Source organism: Saccopteryx leptura, chromosome 5, assembly GCF_036850995.1.
Source record: "Saccopteryx leptura isolate mSacLep1 chromosome 5, mSacLep1_pri_phased_curated, whole genome shotgun sequence".
NCBI classification, from domain to species: Eukaryota; Metazoa; Chordata; class Mammalia; order Chiroptera; family Emballonuridae; genus Saccopteryx; species Saccopteryx leptura.
Window position 1 is genome coordinate 60,073,458 of NC_089507.1, and position 23,528 is coordinate 60,096,985.

At 35.6% G+C, this 23,528-nt stretch overlaps 1 protein-coding gene across 2 annotated transcripts in view; it reads left to right on the top strand.

Moving 5' to 3' along the window:
- Positions 1-23,528, top strand: part of BMP2K (BMP2 inducible kinase) — a 128,435-nt gene that overhangs the window by 47,573 nt on the left and 57,334 nt on the right. For both annotated transcript variants that reach the window (XM_066385513.1, XM_066385514.1), the window contains exons 3-7: positions 879-984; positions 9,422-9,564; positions 12,124-12,245; positions 14,315-14,396; positions 18,185-18,317. In XM_066385513.1, coding sequence (XP_066241610.1) covers positions 879-984; positions 9,422-9,564; positions 12,124-12,245; positions 14,315-14,396; positions 18,185-18,317 — 586 coding nt within the window. The remainder of the gene's footprint in view (positions 1-878; positions 985-9,421; positions 9,565-12,123; positions 12,246-14,314; positions 14,397-18,184; positions 18,318-23,528) is intronic.

The window sequence follows — 23,528 nt, forward strand, 5'->3', positions numbered from 1 at the left end:
AAAACTAGGTTCATTATTAATGATAGTGGATGTAAATTCATTTAAAAACTGGGTTCATTATTAATGATAATGGTTGTAAATTCATTTAAAGTGGTATTCTTAATAATTGTTTTTTTAATTTCTAGATATACATAATTAGATCATGATTAGTTTAAACCTTAGTATATGCTGATGATTATGTTTTACTAGGAGCTGAAAGTGTCAGATTGGCTATTTTCTTATTTTTTTCATGTATGTACTTGTATTATTAGTAATATCTTTATGGTTTCTTTATAAAAATATTTTTATTTTTTATATTATTGAGTTAATATATTTAAAAATCCACTTAACTAGGTACACATTAATTGCAGTATGTTGTGTGCAAAATGAGCAGATGAAAGGATAATTGTTAGTTCATAAATACAGGGGTGGGCAAAAGGATTTACAGTGTTTCATATGGAAAATATAATAATAAATAATACAAGAACAGAGTCTGTTTTGTGTACTTAACTATAAACCTACTTTTGCTTACTCCAGTATTAGAGCTAAATTTTTTGTTTGTAAATAAAAGATATAAGTAAAAATTCTGATATTTTTTTTCTTGAGTTTGTAAGGAGTATTTTGCACACTCACTTTTGGAGACTACTACTTTTGAGTGAACCATCTTCTTGATTTAATTTAAGAAAATAATCACTGAATATTTCTTGTCAGGAAATGTTAGTCATGCATGTAAATACTTGCATTGTAACTGTAGAAACCTTTTTGAAATGAGATTTCATATTCATGCCTGTCTTTTTAAAATTATTTAATTACATTAATTTAGACTTCAAACCATTGCTAATGATAGAGCTTTAAGATGTATATTTTCTGATTTTTAAAATCTTGTTTCTTTTTTCCAGAAAGAACTATCTGGTCATAAAAATATTGTGGGTTATTTGGACTGTGCTGTTAATTCAATCAGTGATAATGTGTGGGAAGTGCTTATCTTAATGGAGTACTGTCGAGGTAAGAGTTTTTCTTTGCATTTGTTTTATACTAAAAAATGGCCTTAAAATGGGTTACTAGGTGTCTTAGTTTCTCCTAGCACAGCTGTCACCTTATTCTAGACACTTAATGCAATCTTAGCCTTAATTATCTGCCTAAATAAGGAGTGCTGTTAATTTAAAAATATTTAAAACCTAGTCATAGTTGCTGCAGTGAGGGTGTGAGCTAGTAAATGGGCAAAGAAAAATGTTGTTGGGTTTAAAACAAGAAATCTAAGCAGGTAAAGAGCAGTTATACTTCATGCTTCCTATGCAATTCTTTTATAATTAACCAAGAAGAGCATAATGTATCAATATTAATGTTGTAAGAATTTTCCAGCACTCTACTATGTTATCTTTCAACATAAATATAATAAATTTAGAGGCTATATTTTGACCTATAATTTTTATAAAGTTGTATTTGGTATTTTGAGGTTGTTTTGTAAATATCAGAAGATAGTTGAATATATGTACCCTGATTTATTGATGTCACCCCATTAAAATTAATAAAAATTTATTTATAAAAAAAAAGATAGAACACCACATTTTATTTGGACCTAATGTTTTTTTTTATTGACATATTTTTTAGAGAGAGAGAGAGAGGGAGAGAAACATTTATATGTTGTTCCACCTATTTATGCATTGATTGATTCTTGTACGTGCCCTGATGGGGATTGAACCCATAACCTTGGCATATTGAGATGACACTAACCAACTGTACTACCCAGCCAGAGCCCTAATGTGATGGTATTTTTAAAGAAATAATTACTTGTTTAGTATACCTTAAGAATAATAATGATAACTTTAAAAAAATCCCTGAAATTTAAAAAAATTTAATGTGTGAGGGGGACAAGTAATCTATTTCCTGCAAAAAAATTTTTTAAATATTTTTTAAAATAAATTTTATTCATTTTAGAGAAGGGAAATAGATAGATAGATAGATCGGGGGAGGAGCAGGAAGCATCAACTTCCATATGTGCCTTGACCAGGCAAGCCTGGCGTTTCAAACTGGCGACCTCAGTATTCTAAGCCGACGCTTTATCCACTGCGCCACCACAGGTCAGGCCTGTTTCCTTCAAACTTAAAAAAAAAAAAAAATCAGACTGAATCTGGCAATTTGGGCTCTAGGGAGTCTTGGTTTATATTTAGATTCTCTTTAAGACAATTATGATTGTTTATTATGATACCAGAAACTCTTGTCATTTCCTGAAGGTTGGAGGAGAAGAATGATGGCAGTGGTGGTGGAGAAAATATGGTCTCATTTACTTTAGTGTTGTAAGAAAGGACAACAGAAAGAAATGAAGTGAATTAATATTATGTATTGTGATGTAATTGCAACTTACGTCCATGTATAAGAAGTTAGTCGTTTTCTTTGCTCTCATTCATAATCTCATCTTCTCTACTGTAAAGCATTGTAATATCTTTAAGAAGATACTGATTTCTCTATCTCACTTTCCTGAATTCTAGCATTTATGATTCTGATTCTTAGCTGGATTATAGTTGATTAATAGCCCTAACTTTTTTTTTTAATAAATAAATTTTTATTAATTTTAATGGGATGACATCAATAAATCAGGGTACATATATTCAAAGAAAACATGTCCAGGTTATCTTGTTATTCAATTATGTTGCATACCCATCACCCAAAGTCAGATTGTCCTCCGTCACCTTCTATCTAGTTTTCTTTGTGCCCCTCCCCCTCCCCCTCCCCCTCTCCTTCCTCCTCCTTCCCTCCCCCTGCCCCCCCGTAATGACCACACTCTTGTCCATGTCTCTTAGTCTCGTTTTTATGTCCCACCAATGTGTGGAATCCTGTAGTTCTTGTTTTTTTCTGATTTATTTATTTCACTCTGTACAATGCTATCAAGATCCCACCATTTTGTTGCAAGTGTTCCGATGTCATCATTTCTTATGGCTGAATAGTATACCATGGTGTATATGTGCTACATCTTCTTTATCCAGTCTCCTATTTTTTTTTTTTTTTTTTTTTTTTACAGTAAGTAAAGCCTTTAAGCAAACTCTTGGCCAATACAGCAAGAATCCATAAAAGAGTAGTGTCCTTAACAAGTTCACCAAGTTCAAGTTGGCCCCAACACCATGCCAAGTCCCTAATAAATGCAACCCAACCCCAGTTCAGTCTGTTAGGAGCTGTCCCAAGGAGCAGGAGTCCAGGAAAAGTCCACATCCAGGAAAAATCCGCATGACACTGGAATTGTTGTCACCATTCTATACTTTGCAGCTCACATCCAAGTCCCAGTGACTGCTGCTTCTAGCTGGTAATGATTCAGGTAGACTGGAAAAGCCATCTGCAGCATGTGTGGAGATGGAGCTTCTGTTCTCCTCTTCCTGGAGAGATGAGACCAGGTTTCTTTTCCCTGGAGCTCTGTGACTGTGGCGTGGTAAAGAGAACCTTGGGATACACTAAGCTGGGTGGCAAAGGTAGATTCATAATAGAAGTTGGCAAAAGGGGGAAAAAGAGCTCTAAATTAGGAGTAGGTCCCAGCCTGAGATATGAGTGGGGCATTGAGGTAGGAGGAATAAAGGAAACACTATATATTAAACAAAGCAGCAGAAAATAGAACTATCAACACCCACAACAGAGATCTTCGAGGGAAGAATAAAAAACCTGACTATTCAGGCAAGACATAGTTAAGTGGCCCTTGTGCAAATGAGATCAGTTTACCTGCTTCTTGGAAGAAATACCCTAGTCTCGTCCACAGAGTCGTAGATGGGGCCGACAGCCCTGGGCACCTTCAGCCTTCAGTGGCAAATCCCAGCATTCTGGGCAAGGTTAGGTCATAGGTGGCTGGAGCAGGGCTGGAAGAGACTGAACCCTCCCTTAGAGGAGCGAGGGGGAAGCCTACCTTCCAGTGTCCCTGTTTCCTCACAGCAGAGGCATGTAAGTCTGGCAGGCTTTAGCTCAATGACCTTCCTTTCCACTATTGAAGCAGGACCCAGATGGCATCCTATGAGACCCCTTTGGGGTGTTGGAGCCTTTAAGGGTGTATCCTAAAAGCTGGTAGTTCCCCTGATCTCTATTGGGCTTCTTCTGCCTCTTGGTACTTTAAAAGCCATGCTTAGAAGATCTTGCTGAGGGGTTTGAGGATCCCCATCTGCCTATATAAATCTTTTCCATATATCTGGGGCTATTTGGAAAAAGACAAAACAGTGTTATTAGCTGGAATAGCCCTAACTTTTAAAAGATAATTGAATTGGGCATAATTATAACCCTGGATAAGTTTAAATAATTGTCATGCAGAAGACATTTTAAAAGGGGAACCAAATGAACTTCCAATTTTTAGGGGACAAATTGTTTTGAGGAAGGCATTCTTTTGCTTTTTAAAAATTAACAGTGTTTAAAATCTGGTTTGAATCAACAAGCTTTGTTTTACATGAAATTTTCATTTTGATCTGTTATTCATGTGTGTGTATATATATATATATATATATATATATTTTTTTTTTTTTTTTTTTTTTTTTTTTTGTATTTTTCTGAAGCTGGAAACGGGGAGAGACAGTCAGACAGACTCCCGCATGCGCCCGACTGGGATCCACCCGGCACGCCCACCAGGGGCGACGCTCTGCCCACCAGGGGGCGATGCTCTGCCCCTCCGGGGGGTCGCTCTGCTGCAACCAGAGCCACTCCAGCGCCTGAGGCAGAGGCCAAGGAGCCATCCCCAGCGCCTGGGCCATCTTTGTTCCAATGGAGCCTCGGCTGCGGGAGGGGAAGAGAGAGACAGAGAGGAAGGGGTGGGGGTGGAGAAGCAGATGGGCGCTTCTCCTGTGTGCCCTGGCTGGGAATCGAACCCGGCTCCCCCACACGCTAGGCCGACGCTCTACCGCTGAGCCAACCGGCCAGGGCTCCTGTATATATTTTAAAATTCTAATAGTATATCTATTAGCTATGGCTATATGAATATTCTCCTGCCCTATCTTTCTTCAGTGACATTCACTTTGAAACCCTTGAGCTATTTCTTTTTATATTTATTTCCATAATTCTATATTGCATCATGTAGAGGAGAATTGGTGGTTTTAGTGAAATCCTTAGAGTGTTAAAGAGAATGAAGGAACTTAGAAAATCAGGGGAAGTGTGTGATTCTGGGGTCTTGGAAGTTTGGTAGTGGGGATTTTCTGTTTTTGTGTTTTAGATAGTATGTCCAAGAAGAGACGGCGATTTTATTGTCAGTGTAGTCCAGTGTCAGTTGTTAGATTGATTTAATAATCAGTCTTTAAGTTATTTTGTTTGCATGTAAATTGTGACATGTAATAGTCTGTAATTGCATTTTCTTTCTTATACTTTTTATTTTTCCTGGAGTTAATAATTATGCCAATTTTTATTTACTTAATTTTCTTTATATATATTAGTATTTTAGCCCGACAGTCCCCAATGGAAGCGTAAATATGCAATACATTTAAACATTTTAATATTCATGTCAATTTCATTTTTTTCTTTACTTAGAAACATTCTTTTGGGAGACATAGTTTTGTTTAATTTTGATCAGCATTTAGCTGTCATTCTGGAATTCCCTTTACCTTCCTTCTAACTTAGACTCCTTGCTGCTCATTCCTCCCACTTGTTTTTATAATTGCCTTTGGTAGAGTACATTTTTCAGTAGCTTTCTGATAATGGATTTATGGAAGAAAACCTTTCTGGAGCCTTCCATATATAAAAATATTTTTATTCTACATCTATATTTGTTTGTCAATTTGGCTAGATAAAGAGTTGTAGGTTACATATACTTTTGATCTATAATTCTAAAAGCATTATTTACAGTATTTTTTTTTCCTGGTTACTATTGAGAAGTTGGATGCATTATGATTCCTCAATTTTTTTGTGACCTGTTTTTTTCCATGAACACTTTTGAATCTTTCCTATTTCCAGCATCCTAGAATTTCAAGAAATATGTGCAGTGATTTATGGGTTATTTTGGTGGTATTTTTTGCTGGGTACTCAGTTTTTTTCTCTTTCATTTTCTCTTCTCTTTTTGAACTTTTAATTTTTAGGATATTAGTCTTCCTAGATTGATTGATTCTCTGATTTTCTTTCTTTTATTTTGTTTTACCCGCTCTTTTTTCATTCTGCTTGTGTTGGGAGCATTCCTTCATTTTACCTTTCCGCTCCTCTATAGAATTTTGTATTTCTGTCATGTTATTTTTAATTTTGAAGAACTCTTTCTTCTTCTCTTAGTGTTGTTATTTGTTAAATCTTGCTCTTGTTTTTGGTGTAGATATTTAGTTTTCTGTAGATAAAATTACAACTTTTATAAAGATTTTTTTTCTGTTCCTTTTGTTTTTTTTTTCTATTTGGTTTTATATCCTCTCCATTATGTTAGAGGTTTTTGTTAAATGTTTCACCAGGTAAGCTTACTATATGTACTGCAGGTCAGACTGTACCCTTGAATAGGCAATTACACCTTAAGAGTAGTCCAGAGAATCTGAATAGAGCATGCTCAGTTTCTTTTCTCAGCGGAATCAATGAGATAAGTTTCCAGTGGGTTGAGAAGTAGAGAATGGGCTAGTAAATTCTCTCCCCTTACTTTCTCTATAAAAGCTAATTATTTACATAAACTTTTTAAGAGTGAAGGTGCTTTAATGAGGGAATCAGTGTTATCTATATAGTTCAGGTTCATTGGTTTTGATTGTGTAGAGGTAAAACTGTACAGAAAGTAGAATGTGTTAATTACCTTATATACCCTACTATGATTTCAAGTACCAAAAGTTTACAATCGTCTTTTGTCCAATGTTAGATCTCTGCAGATTTATGGTGTGGCATGGCTTAATTTTATAATGTTCTGATGTGTAGGTTAAAAAGAGATTATATGCTTTAGGTACCAAACTTTCAGAAATCAGAGTTGGTATTTTGAATATATTATTTTATGAAAAGAACTTTTTATTTCTAGGAGGTGTGTGTTCTACAGATATTCCTATGGATAATATATCTATTAGCTTTTTTAAAATAACAAAACATTACAGAACTCAATAGCATAAACAACATTTATTATTGCTTGTGTATCAGCGGGTCAGCTGTTCTATTAAGACTGAGTTTGGTGGAGAGACACTACTCAATTTGGCTGGGCTTGCTCTTGTGCCAGTGGGTTCTCTGGGACTCGTTTCACATATTCCTCATATTGCTGGCACTAGCAAGCTATCCTTGGATGTTTTTCCCCCAGAGATGATAGAAACATAAAGAGGGCAAGTGGAGGATATGAAGACTCTTTGAGGCCTAGGCTTGGGACTGGCACAGTGCCACTTCTGCCTTATTCTGTTATATAATGAGAGGTAGGAAGTTGTTGCATGACCACTTTTAAGAGGTGAGGAAATTGTTGACTTTTTATTTTAGTAATGAAATTGGAAGAGTATAAAAGTTTTTGTTTAGGAGGAGATGCCTATTTGAAAAATATGGAAAGATTTAAGAGGTGTATGCATCTTGTTTTAAAAGACCTTCAGTATATATTTTTAAATATTTTTATTATAATAGACTTAAATATAATTTTCAGAAGAGTTTTATTTTGAATAATTAGGTCTTTTTTTGTGTGCCTGCATTTGAAATGCAGCCCAAATACAGCTTTTAGCTTTTTGGGGGGACCTGAATTTTGTGATTCAAGGTTTCTGGCTCAAAGATCCTTTAATAGAAAAAAGAGGATTAACATTTGTTTAAAATTCACTCTACTCATTCCAACATTGTTCCTTCAAAAGAGGTGGAATGAGCTTCAGGTTTTAATTCTTTAGCTGTGCAATGATATTTCAAAAATGTGAATAAATACCAAAAGAACCTTTTTTTTATCTTGTTTAATTTTCGGTCAGAATGAGTCAGGGTCTCTGACAAGAGGATCAAGGATATTGATGCCTGGCTAGGTGCTTCACTTTTATGAGCTACCCTGAATAAATTATAGCCAAATAGAGTTGAGTTTTCTGAAAGTTGGAGATAGGTAAAAGTTCATGTTCTTCTTTCTTTAAAATTCTAAGAAAAAAACCATTTCAGAAAATACATGAGAATGTTGTTTAGACAGTAATAATAAAAGGAACAGGTGTGTAGGCACTTTCTTATAGATTTCGAAGTAGCAAACATTCATTTATTCAACTTTGTTAAAAGAAAGTTTGCCTTTTTAAATTTCCAAACTTGATTTTTATCAGAGTGGTTTCTGAACGAATCACAGGTTTACCTGTGTTCTTAAAGTATGATAATTAACTTTTTCATAATTAAGAATTGATGATTAGACTGTCAGTTGTTGTATAATGTAGTATGTAATACTTCTCTAAGGCTTATGTATGGCTATTTGATTTTAGTAATTTACTTGACCCATTATCCCCTACCTAGTTAGGATGCCTGTTAATTCATCTCTTCATTTCCAGTTTTCTCTAAAAGATTTTATTTATTGATTTTAGAGAGAGGAGAGAGAAAGGGAGAAGTCGGGGGGGAGGGGAGTGTGAAGCATCAACTCATGGAACTCATAGTAGTTGCTTCTTGTACTTGTGTGTGCCTTGACCAGGCAAGCCCAGGATTTTAAGCTTGTGACCTCAGCATTCCGGGTTGACGCTTTATCCACTGCACCATCACAGGTTAGGCTTCATTTCCACTCTTGTTATTTCCTTATCCCCTTGTCTAGGAAACCTTTTGAAAAGTCAGAACAGAACTTTCCTTGGTACTTAAGTTAAAATGTGAAGTATTTCTGATTGCTGTCTGCCTGGTCAGTCTCTTCTCACCTTGCTCTCTCCTCTCCTCTGCTTTCCTGGACCATATCCACATTGGCTTTCTTTAAGCTATTATAAATCTTTCAGCTTTTTCTCAAACTGGAGGCCTTTGTAATTGCCATACTATAGCTAGTGTGCTTTTGTTTCAGATCTCTTCTGGTTAATTTCTGCCTATCCTTCATTCTCAACATGAATGTCACTTCCTTAGATAGGCCTTATCTGATATCCTTTCTTTCCCATCCTTCTTTATCAATTTAAATATAGGTTTCTCTCATATTATCCTTATTGTACCTAATTGTGATACATGTTTGTGTGATTGTTTAATGTTTATCTCTGCCTTTAGACTGTAAGTTCCATGACAACAGAAACTTTATTTTTGTTCACCATTGTTTACCCAATAACTAGCACAGTGTGGAATAAACTTTTAAAAATACCTATGATGCTATCTATTATAAAGTTCACCCTGATTTTAGAGATGTTAAAATGTTTAAAAATGACAATAGCATTAGCAGGACATAATCTATCTTAAGAAATTCTCATGTTTAGAAATGTAAAATGTGAAAAAATATATTTCGTTGAATCAATACTTAATGGTGTAATAAGCTTCTTACAGGAGAATTATGAAAAGGCAGTTCCCCAGTACCTGAGATCATAAATGCATTTCTTAATTTCTTTGTGATAGACTGCATTTATTAAAAATATTCTCTCAAAATTACGTTTTTGATTAGCTGGGCAGATAGTGAACCAGATGAATAAGAAGCTGCAGACAGGCTTTACGGAACCAGAAGTGCTACAGATATTCTGTGATACCTGTGAAGCTGTTGCGAGACTGCATCAGTGTAAGACTCCGATAATTCACCGGGACCTGAAGGTATGGACGCTACACTACTTATGGATTAATGCGTTTTAAACTTTCAAGTTAAAATGCTCATGGGCTGTCGTCATCTAAACATTTTACTAACAGCACTGAGATTGGTTTCTCCCCTGCTGCATTTCCTGAGCTAGTCTAAAGACTGGCAGTAGAATTTGGTGTGATTATCTTTTTTCTTAAATTTTTTTTATTGATTTGAGGGAGAAGCATTAATTTGTTGTTCCACTTAGTTGTTCTATTTAGTGTGCACTCATTGATTGCTTCTTGTATGTGCCCAGGGATCAAACCTGCGGCCTGTTATACTGGGTCAGCGCTTTAGTCACTGAGCCACTTGGGTTTATTGTGATTATCTTTGAGGTCATTTTATCTTACCTTTGTGTGCACTCGGACTTCTTGTATTTAATACTCATTTGTTACTTTGGAAAAGTTGACAAGTCATTGAACATTCCTGGTGTCATATTCCTGGTATTATACTGGTAGAGATATCTATACACATGTCTTGTAAAACTATAGTTGTCTTCTTTGACACTTTAAGAGTACAAAAATTCTTATTCAAATTTTTTTATTTTAATTGATGGATTTTAGAGAGATTGATGAATGGTGGGAGAGAAGAAGAGAGAGAATGAGCAAAAGAGAGAGAGAGAGAGAGAGAGAGAGAGAAGCATTCATTTGTTGTTCCACTTAGTTGTGTATTCATTGGTCACTTCCTGCAAGTGCCCTGACCAGGGATTGAACCTACAGCCATGGTGTTTCAGGGTGGTATTCTAACTCACTGAGGTTACTAACCAGTGCCTTCCTGAAATTCTTTATGCATAGGTATTCCATGGCTAACCTTTCTCCCATTCAATTCTGTTCAGATTTGCCTTCTCAGTGAGTTCTATCTTATACTGCTTTATTTATAATTACAACCTAACATTCCCATTCTCTTCCTGCTCTACCTTTTTTTTAATATCACTTGCCTATTGTTTCTTTTCTGTCCTCTACCACTAAAATGTAAACTCCATGTGAACAAGGATTTTCTCTTTTGTGTTGATGTATCCAAGCATTTAGAACAGTGCCTGGTACATAGTATGTTTTAAATAATTAATATTTAATGAATGAAAGAATCCCAGTTCTGATTCTACAAAATCTTATGAAAGGTGATAAAACACTTTTGAGATGCAAGAGCATAGAAGATGTTACTTAGAATATAGGTGGTGACCATGAAAGCATCGTCCAGGGAACTCTGTGGTAAAAGGATACAAATTAAGTCAAGGTTGAAATACATGATGGCAGACTTGTATCCCTTATTTTGGATAACCAGTATAGTTTATTTCAATTATTATTACTATATTTTTCTTAAGTGAGAAGTGGGGAGGCAGAAAGACAGAGTCCCCCATGTGCCCTGACCTGGATTCACCCAGCAAGACCCATTGCTCTGTTGCTTGGCAACTGAGCTATTTTAGCAGCTGAGGTGAGGCCCACTGGTGTTAATCTTCAGTGCTCAGGACCAACTTGCTTCATCGGAGACATGGCTGTAGAAGGGAAAGAGAGAGAGAGGAGGGGGGGGGTCAGAGAAGTAGATGGTTGCTTCTCCTGTGTGCCCTGAATTGGGAATTGAACCCGGGACATTGCTGAGCCAACACTCTACCACTGAGCCAATCAGCCATGACTATTTCATTTATTTGGAATATGCAACTTTTATGTTTTCTAATAATTTGGTATGATATTTTACATTATTAAAAATTACTAAAATTTTTAACTTTTCGTGTAGATATTTTCAGATGAGTCTGACTGATTTAAAACCAGAAAAGACATTGAACTGCATAATTTTTTACAGGCCATATTTCATATCTTACTTCTTTTTAGATATGTAAATTTAAGCAAACTTATATTTGCTCAAGTAGATTTCTTGTATAAATCCTTATAGTGTATTAATCTTTTGAAAGGTAGACTAAATCTGGAAGAAAATTATTAAGAAACAATAATATGAATATTTTGTAGAACTGAGAGAAATTTGTCTCCAAGACTGTGTCATAAAAATAAAAAATATTGTGGAAAAAATGTAATAAAAATAGTATCATTTATTGGTGCTTACCTACAGTGTTCTAAGCACTCCATGTTTTAATTAATTTAATTTTTACAATAACATATTATCTTTTCCAGTTTAGCAATGGAAATTAATGCACAGGGTGGTTAAGCAGATTGTTAAGGTTATGTATACTAATGAATAACAAAGTTGGGCTATGAATCCACACCCTCCTGTTCTAGAAGCAGCGTATAATTATTTTATTTTAAAAAATTTGTTTACTCAGAAATCATCCTGGGATGGAAAAAGCAAATTTCTATTCCTAGTAGGAGAAGCAGTAGATATAGTTGAGTGTATTTATAGTTTGACTGATTTGTCTTTTCTCATAATAAGAGGTATATATAGTATATATATGATATATATGTGTATGTATATGTGTATATATCTTATATGTCACAGACTCTGATGTTTATTGTGTAAGACCATAGTTGTAAAAAGATAATTTTTATTTTGAAAATACTAGTACTAATTATTGATTTTCTTCTCTTAAGGTAGAAAATATTTTGTTGAATGATTGTGGAAACTATGTACTTTGTGACTTTGGCAGTGCCACTAATAAATTTCTTAATCCTCAAAAAGATGGAGTCAATGTAGTAGAAGAAGAAATTAAAAAGTAAGTGTTCATTTTTATTGTGTTTGTCTTAAGGGAATTATAGTTAACTTGTGTATGTGATAAGCTCTGCTAATACATATTTTAGGCATTCCATTCATAGATCAAAATATTTTTATACCATAGATATTGATTAATTTGTGTCAGATCTAATGCAGTAGGAAATATGTTTTATCATGGATACAAGTTTTTAATCTACATTGTAAGCTAATTTATCAAGGAAGTTGTTAATTGAGCTATAGTAATTAGCTGAACCATTAAAGGGAGTTTTCAGTGATTGCTGAGTTCAGTTAAGCATCTTTGCTTTTATTAATACTGAGGAATTGTTCTTGTTAGGAAAATTAAATTATTTGAAATTATTTAAGCTTTTAATTCATATTTAATGTTAAGAAGTTGACTTCTATGTGCATTGAAAACTGTGCTGAAAATGTTACTTTGTAATAGTTTACTGGAAAGCTCTCTGATAGGAAAGTTAAATCACATCTGCTTTACATTTTCTTAATCTTGCACTTCCCATGGTTGCTAGATTACGTGTAAAAATTTTTCTCTGACTTTTCTGTTTTCTAGTTTTAGAAAATGGAATTGTGTGCTTAGATTGCCTTTAAAATGTTACAAAATGCAGAAAGGTCTGTCAGAATAGGAATTTCTAAGTAGTTATTTTTTCGAAGTTACCCTCTTTACTTCTTCACACATTCTCAGTTGTTTAAGACTATATAGCAGCTATTATTTGAACAGCAATTTGTATTTTGAAATAGCTCAAGTAGAGCTGAGAGTACCCTGGCTCAGTTGTGTAACACTACAGATTTCTATACTATGTATTTCTACTCAGGGAACTTAGCTCATAATGATTATGTTAGAGTCCACAAAAACAAACTCCTTAGGAAGCATATAAATTACCTGAGGAACACAAGAACAATACATTTAAGGACAAAATGATTGGATTGTGATATATAATGGTTGCTGTAGGAATCTGCTCAAGTGTTTCTAACTTTTGAGTTTTATTTCTTGTTGTCATATCTGAAATATAGTTATGGTTCAGTAGAGTTTTGCATTAGTGATGAATGTAAGTTATGAGGGTGTCCTTGTTCTTTGTGGCTCAACTGAAGAGTTAATGGCCTAGCCTTTTATTCAATTAACAGGTATTTATTTATGGCCTACAATGTAGTGGACACAGTTTGTGTTACAGGATAGCAGTGAACAAAAGTTCTGCCTACATGCACTTCATATTCTGGTTTCTTAGATTGCTACTCTGTGGTAGTATCATCCAGAATGTCCCACCAACCAGGGAGGGTCATTGCAGAAATAAGATGGTAGAACTTGACATTTAAGATACTTTATGTAAAATAAAACACATAAACACTCAAAATGAATTTTAAATTATGCTGAGATATAGGAAGTCCTTCCATATTTTGGTAGTTTCTACCATGAAATTGAGCAGTACATTAAAATATTCTGTTCATAATGTATTTGGGGTTTTTATATTGGTAAATATTTATAGAATTGTATAATTCCAAATAACTTATAATGGTAGTGAATATTAGAATTGTATTTAATCAGTGTAGTTAGAATTATGGCACCTATATTATTTTTAAAGTGATAATTATAAAAATAAACCCAAGGGAGATTTACTACCATATGCAAGGAAGTATGTTAGAGTCCATAAAAACAAACTCCTTAATAAACATAATTTTTTGAAAGAATGGAATTTTGCTCTTAAATTGATTAAAATATTTTGATAAGGATATTTTAATAGTCAAATTATATTATTTCAAATAAGAAATTCCAGGAAAACTATGTTTCCAAAACATTATCTTTATTTAAGATTTTTGTAAAGCGAATTAAGTTTTTTATTATTAGAGATGCTATTGCACTTGCTGAATAAAAATGTGTTTACATGCTTTGTACTGTTTAATCCTTGATGGACTTTTAATGACTTTTAAAAATAGTATTATTTTTATCTAATGTTACTGAGCCAAAAAGTTTTTTGCAATCTTCTATGTAGAAACAATGTAGTATCTGTCTTTTTTTTTTTTTTTTTATATCTCCACTCCATTTTACTTATTTACTGCCAGGTATACAACTCTGTCATACAGAGCCCCTGAAATGATCAACCTTTATGGAGGGAAACCCATCACCACCAAGGCTGATATCTGGGTAAGGCCAAGAAAGGTTGACATTTTCTCTAACCAAATTAAAAATAATGAGTTCAATTGATTATTTTCCCCTGCCCTGCAAAAGGTATTTTAATAAGTAGGAGAGTGGTGTACAATAGAGCTTCGTATTCAGATGAAAAATATTAGAACATTTTATCTTCTTGATTCTGAGATGGAAAGCTTAGGTATAAAAAAGCAAATAAAGGACTTCCAAATACTGTAACTTTTTACCATGATATTTTTTAGAGTTTAGATTATGTGTTAACATTTTTTTGGATTGAGTGGAATTTTGGTTGATCACTTTATGAAAAAGCTGGACAAACTCCTCTAAGTAATTATATTGATCATTTTCTGCAGTATTTTAGGAAATGAACACGAGTGAATTTTTTTCCTAATTATAAACATGTCATTGATTAACTTTAGTGTTTTGAGGTTTTTTATTATTTAGCATATATGTCTGATTGAATTATTAAGATAGCTCATATTACTAGATAGTTGTATTTTATGTTAGAATGTCAGTACCTCTTTATAACTTATTTCATAATTAACTATGTTTTGGCTGTATTTAATAAACTAGCAGAGAAGTATTTTAAATGTGAGTTTATTTAAATTCAACTACTATTTAACTGTATCTACCACTAGTGACCAAATTAGGGGCAGAGGAAAACATTTTTTTTTTGGACATAGTTCTAGAGTTTATGAGCAAAGGCATATGTATTTTATTTTTAAAACATAATGTTCAGAAAGTTGTTGAACATAATGTGTGGAACCAAATGAATACTCCTTGGTTCTCTTCCCTGGGCCTCTTTTTGGGTTGGGATACCGAAATATTCCTGCAAGGTAATGAAAAAGAATAACTTGGATACCATTTTATCTGTTTAGATAATATGTACACTGCTCGTAAAAATTAGGATATATTTTATAACTTAATATTCTCTAATTTTTGTGAGCAGTATACCCCAAACAGTGGTTTTTAAATCTTGTGGTAGTTGGATTTTTAATCATATACATAATGAATCAAACCAAGAGTAAGTTTGGTTTAATTTGATACTGCTTATATAACTCAAATTGTAAACATTCAATTGGATCTTAATTGATAAAATGAAAATATTAGAAGAAGTGATTGTGGAAGTTTATTCTGGCCTAATTTTGTGACTGCCGTTGAAACCTGTATTACCTAAGAGAGTATTTCAACAACAGAAGAAACAACAGATATCATAGCTCAACTGTTGTTTTGAAATCATCAAAGGTTGATTAAAAAATTAATTTCTAAACACAGTTGTTACCCAGTATCTTAACAAAAAGAGAGGAAATCTTTTTTTTTTCTCTATTTTTTACCAGACTTATTGTATATACTAAGCAGCATTTTAGGTTGTCAGTGTTAAGTTTAAAATTTACATTGATAGATTAGTGTGTAGAGTAGTATTTGTATAACAACTAACTGGGTATAGCTGTGGGGTTATCTAGATACTCCAAGGTAAAAAAAATAAGCAAGAAAAATAATCAGAAACAATCTATGCTTATGTGCTGGACAGAGATAGAACTTTAATTTCCGTGATGTCATTTTTATACTTGTCTTAGCTCAGGTGAAACAAGTATGCTACAACATTTTAGGTGAGAGATGCTTTGTGTTACCTTTTAATGGGGAAAGTGGAGGATGGTGATAGCCTTCAAAATCAGGTCATTTGTTCCCTTCAGTTTTTTATTTTTTTAATCTTGTATCAAATGGATAAAAGAGGGAAATGCCTTTGGTGTGAAAAAAGTAGGACACCTCATTATGATCACACTGTGAAGCAGAATATTTTAGATTTATGTTTTTTTAAGTATATTGACATTGCTGTCTTAAAATTGTTATCTGGGAACTCCCACAACATGTACTGTAACACAAGACATGATACTAAAGGTTTAATTGATAAGATAAAACTGGCTAAAATGCAGATCTCTTTTGCCTAGACTGTCATCTGGGTAAGAGTAAGTTGTAATTTAATGTAGATATTACACCATTAATAGTATTTTTTTAGTTTTGTTAAGGGAGGGAGCCTTATGCTCAGTTTACTGCATACATGCTGAAGATACCTTACTTACAGAACAAAGCCTTATAATTTTTTAAGCTACATTGAGCTGGTTATTTTTCATCAGAATCCTTACGTTTTGTTTGTCATATAATAAATAACCTTGTAATGTCTTTGAATGGATATAATAAAATTTCTAGAGCCTTTAAAGTTTTTCATTGGAAAACTTAAAATATTGAAAATAATGTTTAATAGATTAATATTATTGAACTCATACAGGTATTTCTATATATTGTAATCTTCATAGTAGTTATAAAACTTAGAGTATTTGTTAGCTGCATTTGCTAAGTTGATTTGTGGGGAGAATTAAAGGAAAGCCAATTTTGCTGATTTTTAGATGGCAGGTCAGATTTTAGTACTGTTGATATAATTGTGTACGAACTGTTGGGTAATTTTATGCAATCTGTTTAGAATTAGAAATACCCCATACACTGTAAAGGCTTGTAGATGACACTTCTTGTGACAACATAATGCTTTCTTGACCTGAAAATTACACTTTGTTACTGATTCTCTCGTTTCAGCTGTTAGCAGCTTAGCTAGAAATTTTTTTTTTTTTTTTTTTTTTTTTTTTTTTCATTTCTCTGAAGCTGGAAACGGGGAGAGACAGTCAGACAGACTCCCGCATGCGCCCGACCGGGATCCACCCGGCACGCCCACCAGGGGCGACGCTCTGCCCACCAGGGGGCGATGCTCTGCCCATCCTGGGCGTCGCCATGTTGCGACCAGAGCCACTCTAGCGCCTGAGGCAGAGGCCACAGAGCCATCCCCAGCGCCCGGGCCATCTTTGCTCCAATGGAGCCTTGGCTGCGGGAGGGGAAGAGAGAGACAGAGAGGAAAGCGCGGCGGAGGGGTGGAGAAGCAAATGGGCGCTTCTCCTGTGTGCCCTGGCCGGGAATCGAACCCGGGTCCTCCGCACGCTAGGCCGACGCTCTACCGCTGAGCCAACCGGCCAGGGCCGCTTAGCTAGAAATTTATTTTAGGATATTTTGTCTTCATTGTTAGCAAGTAGATTTATTGGTGCTGTAATGTCTGTTAAGCTATGCAACTAAAGTAGACACACCCCTTCCTTTTTGAATTTTAATACAGCTTACCCAGGTACAAATATGGTTAGTAAATTATATAGTAAAAATCAAAGGGTTATACACAGAAATAGAGATTAATGTTTATATGATGAAGTAATGATAATGTGCTTAGTCAATAACCAATAAAAATGTATTGATGGTTGACTGATAAATTTAACTGTGCTGGCTAACCATATTTGGAATTTCAGGATTTTAAAACATATTTGATAATGAATTTAAAACAAAATGTTGCTGGAAGGAGCCTTGTTCTTACTTTGCTATTTATATGCTAGTTATATACTGAACATATATTTTCCTTGTGAAAGAAATAAAAGTATAACTTTTTTTTTCTAAAAGGGACCAACCACTTCTAATTTTAGTTATATCACTCATGATATAGAGTTCTATGATGACATTAATTCAGCCAGCTAGCCACAGATGTGATAGGAAAATATGGAAATGATACAGTTAAATGTCTTCTTAAAACCTAAACACATTAATTTGTTTAAGCAAGTAATTTGTGAAAAGATTGATTTAGTGTATAGAAGAAACAGCCTTTTTTTTTTTAACAAATTTAGTTTTTGGTTCAGTGTTATTTTATGCCTTGTGGTTGATTACTTGAGTTCTGATAATTCGCACGCTTCTTTATTTTACAGGCACTGGGATGTTTACTGTATAAACTTTGTTTCTTCACTCTTCCTTTCGGTGAAAGTCAGGTTGCTATCTGTGATGGCAGCTTCACCATCCCAGACAGTTCTCGTTTCTCCCATAACATACATTGCTTAATAAGTAAGTATGTCAAATAACTTATGACAGAATTCTAAGATACTGTATATTGGGCCTGCTGTTATATTCCTATGCCTAAATCTAGCCTTTTAATTTCATTTATTATAATTTTGTGAAGTTATAGTAAAGAAAAACAATGTTTATAGACTTTTTTATGGAATGAAAGCACCTAATTACTGATTAGTACATTAAGCCCCTAGCTAAGCTTTTATAGAACACAGAGATTATGTAATTGAGGAAACTGGAATTTCTGGAAAAACTTACAGCATAAGCATAACATTTAATTATTCAGCCTTTGTTCTTGTTGAAATCCAAATATCCAGATCTATTGCTCTTTTTTGGGGGGGGGGGGTCAAAGTATTGCTGATCTTAGATTATAACTTATTTGGCCAGCCTTTTTAATATCTCTTCTTTGTTGATTATAAAATGGTTGTTTGAAGCAACCTAAGTGTATCAGAAGGTGTAGTCCAAAAGAATACCTCACTTTTCCTTCTTGTCTGCTGTAAGATTGTTTTTTTTCTTTTTGATCGATACTATAATTTCTTACATATTTACATGGTGGAATTTCTGAAAAGATGATTTAAAGAGGGAGAGGGCCATCAATACTAAAATAAAAAGCTGTGGTATTTAAATAGCACCTCTAGCACTGTTTTAATTAGTGTTTCTAGTTTCAGCTCTTGTTTTCTGCATTCATTCTATCTAATCTATCTATCTATCTATCTATCTATCTATCTATCTATCTATCTATCTATCTATCTATATTGCATTTTTCCGAAGCTGGAAACGGGGAGGCAGTCTGACCGACTTCCGCATGCGCCGGACCAGGATCCACCCGGCACGCCCACCAGGGGGCGATGCTCTGCCCATCCGGGGCGTGGCGACCAGAGCCACTCTAGCGCCTGGGGCAGAGGCCAAGGAGCCATCCCCAGCGCCGGGGACATCTTTTGCTCCAATGGAGCCTCGGCTGCGGGAGGGGAAGAGAGAGACAGAGAGGAAGGAGAGGGGGAGGGATGGAGAAGCAGATGGGCACTTCCCCTGTGTGCTCTGGCCGGGAATCAAACCTGGGACTCCTGCACGCCAGGCCAACGCTGTACCACTGAGCCAACCGGCCAGGGCCGTTTTCTTCATTTTAAATATTCCCTGTCATATCCTCTAACCATATAGAGCAATCAGTAGAAAGAAGGGTCAGTCTAATAAATATATTTGGTATCTTTTTTTTTTTTTTTTTTAGCAAGAGAGACAGACACAGAGAGAAGGAAAAATAGGGACAGACAGGAAGGGAGAGAGATAAGAAGCATCAATTCTTCTTTTTTTTTTTTTTTGTTTGTACTTTTCTGAAGCTGGAGACGGGGAGATAGTCAGACAGACTCCCGCATGCGCCTGATCGGGATCCACCCGGCATGCCCACAAGGGGGCAGTGCTCTGCCCATCTGGGGCGTCGCTCTGTCGCGACCAGAGCCACTCTAGCGCCTGGGGCAGAGGCCAAGGAGCCATCCCCAGCGCAAGGGCCATCTTTTGCTCCAATGGAGCCTTGGCTGCGGGAGGGGAAGTGAGAGACAGAGAGGAAGGAGAGGGGGGAGGGGTGGAGAAGCAGATGGGCGCTTCTCCTGTGTGCCCTGGCTGGGAATCGAACCCGGGACTTCCGTATGCCAGGCCGACGCTCTACCACTGAGCCAAACGGCCAGGGCGCATCAATTCTTCTTTGTGGCTCAAGCCAGTGACCTTGGGCTCAAGCCAGTGACTCCTCGCTCAAGCTGATGAACCCGTGCTCAAGCCTGTGACCTGGGGGTTTTGAACCTGGGTCCTCCGTGTCCCAGGCCAATGCTCTATCCACTGTGCCACCACTTGGTGTGGCTATATTTGATATCTTGTATGATAAAGATGGCAGTTCAACTCAGCTGGGAAAAGGAGATGGAAATACAAAGTTAATAGGAAGTTGTAGATAAAAAGATCAGACTGGATCGCTGCCTCAAACTTTATGGTAAAATTTCAAACACTGGAATAGGTAATCTATAAGTGAGGCATTAAATCTCAGGAATGCAGAAAGATGTGGCCATTAACATATAAATCATTAAAATTTTTCCCAAACTTATGAACCCCAGTATAAAGTCAAGTGATAAGATGGAAAAAATATTTGTTACACATTTGACAAATGGCTAACTTTTGTTATGAGACTCATATAAATCAAAAAGAAAAGGGACGCACCCAAAAGAAAAGTGGTCAAAAGAAGCGGAATGTAAAGGGATATCTAGCCTTGCTATCCAAACATCTTTTAAAGCGTAATCTTTTTATTTCTAGAATGTGACTTTGTTCACACATGTTATAAATTAGAGAATTATGTCAGTTGAACACAAAATTGAACTTCTTCATGTGGGATGTTTTTCCTAGGCAAGGGAACCACAGAAATAGGGTGGGGGTGATGGTGTTATGACCTACAGGGGAGAGGAAATAGCCCTCAGCTTGGCTGCTGCTCTTCCAGCATGAGGAGCACTTTTAGTTCTAACTGGAGAATGGTAAATATGAGTGCTTGCACCAGGAGTTTTCTTCCTAGAGGTTTATCTTTCAGTTTTACAGGGTGCTCTACTGTGGTTGTTCCTGAGAGCATCCCTGTTGGGCCAGAGCTCCCCTGTCATTGGTTGAGCATTTCCCAGCTTTGTTTTGATGTGGTTTTATATCTTTATGGTAATTTCTGGCCAAGTTAATCTATATACAGTGGTACCTTGAGATACAAGTTTAATTCATTCTGTAACCAAGCTCATAAGTCAGTCAACTCATATATCAAACAAATTTCTCCCATTTAAAATAACTGAAATAGGAGGGGCACAAAGAAAACTAGATAGAATGTGACAGAGGACAATCTGACTTTGGGTGATGGGTATGCAACATAAATGAACGACAAGATAACCTGGACTTGTTATCTTTGAATATATGTATCCTGATTTATTGATGTCGCCCCATTAAAAATAAAATTATTAAAGAAATGGAAAAAAAAATAAAATAACTGAAATAGATTTAATCCATTCCAGCCCTGTGAAACATCCCCAAACTATCCTAAATTATGAAAAAAGACATTTTTAATTAAGAAACACACATGTATACTTTACCAATGCATAACAAAATACGAAATAAAAGAAAAAAGTGTTATTTAGTATTGTATTCTTACCTTGGAGACAGACGAGTGCGGCTAACGGAGGTGAATGGCGGAGGAGGAGGGAGGGAGGAAGGGATGCAGGCACTGTAGACATGTAAACTAAAACTGCACTTTCTTAACACTGAATGTAAACTAAAACTGCACTTTCTTAACATTGAATGTAAACTAAAACTGCATTTTCTTTAAACAAAACTAAAACTGCAGTTTCTTTACTTAAAGTGAAACCACGAAAACTTAATTGTAAAAAAATGCACTTTCTTAACTTTAAACTTAAACCTAAGCTTAACATTACATATTTTTCATTTAATCATCACCTGTTTTTGCCTTTTTGCCTGCACTTTCGGCACTTTTACTTGCAGGACTTTTGAATAAAAATCTATCCAAAGAGGTTTGCTTTTGCCTGCCTTTTAAAATGTTACAGAAATGTGACAAATGTCATTAAAAAGTGCTGAAGCATGACCAGTTGAAACTTTTTCTGGGTGTTTCTTTTCAATGAAACTTGAAAGCTTCTCCCACATTGCCAGCATGTCTTTAATTTCACTTGTAGAAATCTCTTCCTCCAATTCTACCTCCTCCTCACTGCTAATCTCTTGCAGAAGCTCCGTATGTTGCATCATCTGTAGCTCCTTCAATTCCTCAGTTGAGAGTTCCTCCTCATGTTCTTTGACAAGCTCATTTACATCATCTTCATCTACCTCCAGACCCATCAACTTTCCGAGGAACACAATCTCCTCCAACGCTTCTACCTAGGTCTCGGTCTCTGCTTTGAGTTCTTCGAAGTCCCTGTCTGCAACAACATCAGGCCATAACTTTTTCCATGCTGAGTTCAAGGTTCTTCTTGTAACCTCTTGCCACGCCAAGTCAATAATGCATAAACATATCACGATATAGTTATCTTTCCAAAACTCTCGAAGGGTTAGAATTGTATTCTCAGTCACCTCAAAGCAGCAGCGGAACAAGTGTTCTGTGTAAAGCTTTTTAAAGTTGGAAATGACCTGCTGATCCATAGGTTGCAAGATTGAACGTGTTGGGTGAGAGGTAGAGGACTTTCACGAATTTGAACTCATTGAGAATGTCATCTTCAAGACCAGGTGGGTGGGCTGGAGCATTATCAAGGATTAGTAATGCTTTCATCAGGAGTTTATTTTCTTGAAGATATTTCTTCACTGCAGGACCAAAGACGAGATTTACCCATTCAATAAAAAACTACCGCGTAACCCATGCCCTAGCATTGGCACGCCACATAACCTGCAGTTTTTCTTTAAGAATCTTGTGAGTCTTAAAGGCTCGAGGATTTTCGGAATGATACACTAACAGTGGCTTTACTTTACAGTCACCACTAGCATTTGCATACAGTGCAAGGGTCAGACGGTCCTTCATGGGTTTATGGCCTGGCAGCTTCTTCTCTCCTGCGTGATGAAAGTCCTCCGGGGTATATTTTTCCAAAACAATCCTGTTTCATCACAGTTGAACACTTGTTGGGGGATGTAGCTTTCCTTTGCAATAAGCGCAACAAAACATGCAATGTACTCCTCAGCTGCCTTAATGTCGTCACTCACAGCTTCACCATGCCTCACCATCGAGGGAATGCCAGTTCTCTTCTTGAAATTTTCAAACCAGCCGTGACTTGCCTTAAACGTATCTTCTGCTGCCTCTTTTGAGGTTGATGGTTCTTTCTTCTTCAAGTAGCCATAAATAATACGTGCCTTTTCGCATATTACAGTCTCCGTCACTGTATCTCCTGCCAGTTCTTTCTCTTTCACTCACACCAGCAGAAGCTTCTCCATTTCTTCATGGATATTTGCCCTTAATTGGGACAGAATTGTAGTTCCTTTCGCTGGGTTTGTGCTTTTGTTGGGATCCTTTGTTTAAGGATGGTACAAATTATAGATGTATTTTGGTTGTACAGCCTTGCCAGTTCAATCACTCGTACACCATGCTCATGTTTTTCTATTCTTGTTTTACTTCTATCGACATTATTCTCTTCTTCTTCTCACCACTGTCCTTTACACTCACTTTCTTTGGCCTCATGATAGCACACAAAAAAAGTTAGTAAAAAACGC